The sequence below is a fragment of the Trachemys scripta genome, chromosome 2 (genome assembly GCF_013100865.1).
Source record: "Trachemys scripta elegans isolate TJP31775 chromosome 2, CAS_Tse_1.0, whole genome shotgun sequence".
Classification (NCBI taxonomy): domain Eukaryota; kingdom Metazoa; phylum Chordata; order Testudines; family Emydidae; genus Trachemys; species Trachemys scripta.
Genome location: NC_048299.1, coordinates 142,193,220 through 142,199,998, shown reverse-complemented (window position 1 = coordinate 142,199,998; position 6,779 = coordinate 142,193,220). Strand labels below are relative to the sequence as shown.

At 50.5% G+C, this 6,779-nt stretch overlaps 1 protein-coding gene across 1 annotated transcript; it reads right to left on the bottom strand.

Moving 5' to 3' along the window:
• Positions 1-820: 820 nt before the first annotated feature.
• On the bottom strand, positions 821-2,729 carry LOC117871762 (pituitary homeobox 2-like). The gene is made up of 2 exons (XM_034759527.1): positions 2,469-2,729; positions 821-1,321 (listed from the first exon to the last, which is right to left on the bottom strand). Exons 1-2 carry the CDS (start codon positions 2,727-2,729, stop codon positions 821-823), a joined length of 762 nt encoding a protein of 253 aa, XP_034615418.1.
• Positions 2,730-6,779: the final 4,050 nt, after the last annotated feature.

Genomic DNA, 6,779 nt, shown 5'->3' with positions numbered 1-6,779 from the left:
GACATTATTACACCTTCCTCCCAAGGAGCCCAAAGCATGTTACAAGTATGAATCAGTCCTCTGGTGAGGCCGGTCAGCACTGTTACCAACATTTTACAGACAAGGAAACTGAGGCACGGGGAGGGGACAGGACTTGCCCACTGTCACATGGTGAGGAAATGCTAGCGTTGGAAATAGACTCCAGGGCTCCTGATCTATCCGCTGGAGTCCAGACACACCGTCCCTGCCCCTCGGCTCACCCTCTGGCACTCTCTTCCAGCGCGGGGAACGGAATTCTCCAAGCTCCCTGCTCTAGCCACAGCCTGAGCTCCGGAGTCTCTGTTTCGTTGGCAAGAGCTGGAGATAATAATGCCACCAAGTGCAGAACTCAGAACAGCTTCACACCCTTCCCTGTGCCTGCTGAGCAGGCTAGTCCCAGAGCCCTGTGTCCAGACCTCTCCAGGTCTCCCCTCCTCCACTCCCCTCACAGGGGGCATTTGTCTCCTCCCAAGAGTCTGTTACTTGTTTGATATCTTAGATGGCGTTTTCCGCTAAATTTAACCCAAAGTGCTGCACTTTGCCTGCAGTGAGCTTTATCGGGGGCTAGATCTACTGGTCTTGGGCTAAGCCACAATCTTTTGGGCTACTCATGGCCTTTGGCACCCCCTGGGCTCCCTGAGCTAGGCACTGGCAGAGGGAGGTGGGGTGCATGGGCTTTGAGGGCAGCACTGTCCCAGGACTGGGGAACCCCCCTCCCTCCACACTGTCCTTGGTGAGAGAACCCCCCACCCCTCTATACAGTCTGGCGAGGGGGGCTGGTATCGGTGCTCTGGGGTCCCCTTCACACAGGCCTGTCCAGTGTGTACTGGCAGGAGCTGGGGCTCGCGGCTGGGCTTGGCAGGACCTCGAGGCCAAGGGGCTGGGGCTGCTTTGCCCAGAGTCTCAGCCCTGCCAGGCTTGCATTGCAGGAGTCCCTGTACATATAAGGCGAAGCTTCGGGTCCGTAGGTGGGGGCGGGAGACCTGGCGGGGCCGGCCAGGTTGTTGAAGTTCTCCAGGGCCGGGACCCTGGGCATGGAGGCTGTTGCCACCCCTGGGAACATGGCTTGTTGGGAGAAGGAATTGAGATCCACAGTATTGAAGAGCTGGAAGCTTTTGCCGGGGAGGGAGCTGGTCTGGAAGCCCTTGGGGGCCCAGCTGTTGTAGGAGTAGCTGCGGTAGAGGTCTTCATACGGGCCCCTGGGCAGACCGTTCAGCTGGGGGCCAAAGCCCCCCTTGCACAGCTCGGTCTGCAGGTGCCGCTCCTTCTTCCGCCACTTGGCTCTGCGGTTCTTAAACCAGACCTTCAGAGAGAGAGAGCGGGGAGGGGAGAAAAGCCTGCTTTGAGCTCAATGGCGCAGCAGCCAGCATTGCAGCTAATCAACCTGCCTCCCACTTCTCAGCAGCTTGTGCCATCCCTGTCTCAGCCAGGAGAGACTCACAGGCATCCCCAGCTGGGGACCGTTTGGTGGGGCTCAGCCCAGCTGCTAGCAGGTGAACACACATCCCTCAAAGCACCCCCCCATCCCCAGTTGGCAGAGGGGCCAGGGACTGAATGACCCCTGGAGGCTGAAGCCGCCCCCCCCCTCGTCTCCGGTACAAGCCTGGGGCTTGCCTGGGCATTGCAGACATGGTCCCTGCTTGGTGACTAAGGCTCTAGGGATGCCAAGCTGGCATCTTCGCAGCACTACGTGGCCCCATGCAACCTGGTACCAACTTCCTGAGCTGCACCTGCCCACACCAGGTCTGAATCTGGCCCAAACAGCAGCCCTAGTCGCCCCAGCACCTGGAATGACCCTGGCAATTTTGTCTCCCTCTGTGATGAATTCCTGTGCCCCAGTACGGGGGCCTGTCCCGACCCTACAGACTCACTCAGCCCTGTGATGAGCTTTTGCCGGTCTCTGCCAGTGCAAGCCCTCCAAGCTGCAGACAGGGCAGGGAAAGCCCAAGCTCTGTGGCACCAGAGGCACTACGGCAGCACGGCAGGAGTCAAAGGGCTGCCCCTACGTTCCACTCGAGCCCCAGGAGACGTGGATAGGAATTGCTTATTGACTTGACGGGAGTTGCAATGCTGAGAGACATCCTCTTCCCACCGTTACCAGGCCTGTACAGCAAAGGGTTCCTGGCCCTGCCGTCGGCACTTGTAACATACTGGCACAGTGTGCATTGTATGCTTCTGTAGTGGATGACCTGCCAGAGAACAATGGTCTACTACTGCTACTGCTACCAGCTAATGGAGCGACTCCTTCAGTGTATGAGTGGAATTCTGTGCTGCAGCGCTCCTCTGGAGGCTCTCACACAAACCCCACTCATCTGAAGGCCCCACTCTGTAAAAGCTACAGTTGGAGGGGAAGGCAGACCGCGGGCTGAGCCACTGTAGCCCGTCAGGCCTGGGGCCCACTCCAGTAGAGACTGCCCCCTAATGGAGTGTCTGAGGAGGCTCCTGCTTACCCTGATCCTGGGTTCCGCCAGGTTGGTCCAGCCTGCGATCTCCTCCCTGGTGCTCATGTCAGGGTAGCGGTTGCGCTGGAAGGTGGCCTCCAGCTCCTGCAGCTGCTGGCTGGTGAAGTGAGTCCTTTGCCTCCTCAGCTTCTTCTTGCCCAGGTTCAGCTCCTCTTCGCCACTGGAGCCGGACGACTTGTACCGCGAGTTCTCCCCATTCTCTGCTGCAGAAAGCCAGGGGGAGGAGGGGGTCAGTGGGAGAATCACCATGTGGGCCAGCCCAAAGCTAAACACAGGAGGCTCTGCAGCGTGAGCCAAGGAGCCAGGGATGCTGTCACAGACCCCAGGCCCCTAGGGATTGGCCCACGGGGGATGTGTCACGCATCCCTGGGTTCCGTTAGCGGCACTGGAGTGTCCTTCTCTGCCAAGACAGCAGGGGTCACTCAGGCCAGCACAGGCTTCGGAGAAGAGGGAGAGGCTTGTGGTTATGGAATGAGTGTGAGAGCTGGGTTGAGCCTTCTCCTGGGTCAACCTCCCGCTCCCAGAGGCTGGGATAGGCGCGCGCGCGCACACACACACACACAGATACATACACAAAGAAGTTATAGCCAGGTCTGTCAAATAATCACAGTTACCTCAAGCAATTAACACAAAACCAATTAACTAGATTAAAAACATAGTTGCGATTAATCGCGGTTTTCATCGCACTGTTAAACAATAATAGGACTCCAATTGAAACGGATTATTAATATTTTTGGATATTTTTCTACGTTTTCAAATATATTGATTTCAGTTACAACACAGGATGCAAAGTGTACAGTGCTCACTTTATATTAATTATAAATATTTGCACAGTAAAAAAAGAACCAGTATTTTTCAATTCACCTCATGCAAGTACTGTAGTGTAATCTCTTTATTGTGAACCTGCAATTTACAAATGTAGAATTATTATTTTTTTACATAGCTGCACTCAAAAACAAAACAACTTAAAACTTTAGAGCCTGCAAGTCCACTCAGTCCTACTTCTTGTTCAGCCAATCACTAAGACAAACTAGTTTGTTTACATTTTTGGGAGATAATGCTGCCCACTTCTTATTTACAGTGTCACCTGAAAGTCAGAACAGGCCTTCGCATGGCACTGTTATAGCCCTTGTTGCAAGGTATTTATGAGCCAGATATGCTAAACATTTGTATGCCCTGTCATGCTTCGACCCCCATTCCAGAGGACGTGCTTCTATGCTGAATTGGAATTGATGTTCTATTATTGTTTAACAGCACGATTAAAACTGCGATTAACTGTGACTGTTTTTTTAAGTTAGCAATTAATTGGGATTCCTTTTTAAAATCGTTTGACAGTCCTAGTTATAACCACAACCCCGGGGCCAGCTCTCTAACGCACAGAGGACACAGGGCAGGAGGGCTTGGAAGCCAGCAGCTTCAAAATCAGGCACTGGAGGGATGGAAGACTCGTATCAAAAAGAAGATTGAGAGGTGACTTGATTACAGTGTATATGTAGATGGGGGGAAATACCAGGCACTAAAAGGCTCTTTCGTCGAGCTGAGAAAGGCAGAGCAAGACCCAATGGGTGGAAGCTGAAGCCAGAAACATTCCAATTAGAAAAGGCACCAATTGTTAACAGTGAGGGGGAGTGAACTCCAGCTCCTATGGAAGCCTGGCTGCCTTTCTGCAAGATGCGTCAGTCAAACACATGTCATTGGGCTGAGTGTAGGGGTACCAGGGCGACGTTCTCTGGCCTGTGCTATATGGGAGCACACTGGATGATTTAATGGTCCCTTTGTAGCACGCTTCACCCTGGCACTGGCACCTGCTGCAGCAGTGATGCAGCAGCACCAGCGTGCTGTCCTGGGGAGAGAAATGGCCAGTGAGGGCAGCTCGAGCTGAAGAGGGGGCAAAGAATCAAGCTGGTGAGCTAATGGATGAACCAGAGTGTGGATTGGAGGTGAGGTGATCAAATAAAAGATGACCAGGAGACTAGAGTAGGGCCTGGGAAGTGAGACGGAGGAAAAGGAAAATAGGAAAAGTTTCAGGTCAAGAGAAGCGGAAAAAACCAGACCGGGGCATGTGAGCAAACACGGTTAGAGAAAGGAAGTAGAAGGAAATAAAATCTACAGATGCACCAGAAAGAGTATCCAGGAAAACCCCTGAAACTGGTGAAAAAGGAAATTGATCAAAAAGCTGTTAGATATAAACAGGTCCTAAAACCAGTCAAAGAGATGCCCACCCACAGAGGACCTAAGTCTGTGAACAGAGAGAATGACCGTTTGAACAGCTACTGACAGACCAAAGGTGCCTAGTGGACAAACGAGCGCGCACTAGATGACAAAGCCCTGCTCATGGATGAACTCACTGCAAAGAGGTACAACCCCAGGACCCTCGAATCTAAGGAGCACGTCAAGGCGAAGAGAAGCAAAGAGCAGGACGGCAAGAGTGGCGCTGGAGCTACAGCCCAGGAGAGGAAAAGCTGATTCTTCTCTGAAGTGATACAGTCTATTCTGTTGAGTAATCTCTTGTTCTTGTTAGTAACAGTGTGTTTGGCACTGCTCAGTGTGTACACGCTCACAAAGGTTACTGAGTTGGTAACCTAGAGTTTATTATTTTATGTAGTAAGTCGTTGGGAATGTTCTACATTATTTATCCTCCTGGTACAATTTGGGGGTTTTCCCTTATAAAGTTCAAAAACTTTAAAATCACCCCTTTTGTCTTGGTTTGCCTCTGCCTCGCCTCCCCGTTAGCACAGCCGAACCTAGCTGGGTCACTGCACCTGCTGGCCTTAAATGCTATTAATCTAGACAGAGAGGGAGATTCCCAGCCAATAGAATGGATGGATCTAGCTTTGCAGGGAGTTTCTCCAACTCTCAACCTACAGGCTTCCCCACATGCTCCACAGACTGATCATTTCCTTCCTCCAGGATGAGGGTGGTTTGTAGCCATTGAGCGGCCCTTCTCCGGCTGAGTGACAGGGCAGGTGAGCCAGCAGTCCTGCAGGCAGGATGCCCACATGTGCAAAGGCTCCTAGTGTAGTGGAATGCTAAACTGTGTTATACTGTTCAACCACTAGGTGGCAATGTGTGTAAAAGACCTCATTTAAATGAACCTCAGACGTGTCTGGCAAAGCATTAAAGGATCTTATGATGAACACATGTGGTGTGTACAAGCGAGCTCTGTAGCCAGTCCATATCTGGTACAGGACTATGACATGGTGTCAGGAGTAAACTAAGAACAGAAATAGCAGGAAAACAGCAACAAAGGTTGCAAACAGAAGGAACAAAGCAACAAAGGTTGCAGGATCTCATCAGCATGCCTTCAACACCCCTCTTCAATGCCCCCAAGAACATCAGCTTCAACAAACCTTCAGAAGGGACAGACTGGAAACAATATTTTGCAAGATTTAGCATTGCTATTCAACTCCACAAAGAAACTGTATATAGAGGTATCATCTTTAATATATGCTATGGGGAAGCAGGCAGAGCCTATCTTTAAATGGTTTGACTTTACTGAAGACACAAGTCACAAAGATGACTGTGAAAGGGTTCTGGCTATGTTTGATGCATAATTTATACCTCAGATAAATGGGGTTTGTGAAAGCACATGTTTTCACCAGAGAATTCAAGAATGAGGGGGAAATGTTGAATGTTTTATAAGAGCTCTGCATACATTGGCTGAAAACTGTGATTCTGGGAATGCAAAACATGAAAATATTGGTGACAGGCTGGGTATTGCGTTAACAGATAAAAACCTTTCACAGCAGTTACAGTTGAAGAAAGTTTTAACCCTACATACAGCTATGCAGGTAGCAAAGCAGTCAGAATTAGTCAAACAGAACAAAGGGCAGGAGCAACTTGGAAAATCTGAAACTAGCTGAGAAACTACAAACAGACACTTGAATGTTAAAAGTGAAGATCATAAAACCCCTGAGGCAAGGAGGGAGAACTTCCAGGCTAAGGGGGACCAATTCCAGTCTACATCCACAAGGTGTGGAAAAAGTCATATCCCAAGAGATAATGCATGTTCAACCATAGGCAAACAGTGTAATAAATACATGAAACATGGACATTTTGTAGTTGTTTCCTGCGTGAAAGCAGTCAGGGCGTTGACTCATATTACAGACAATCAAGAGCCATTATTTCTGGGGTTTGTCCCTGGTAATAACATAGAGCCTGCCTGGAGAGTGAAATTGAATAATGATGGCATGACTATTGACTTTAAAACTGATTCAGGAGCTGATGTTACAGTCAGCTCCCAGAGCTGAAGTCACCTGACACAGACCTGACCAGCACCGGCGCAAACCATTAGGCGAC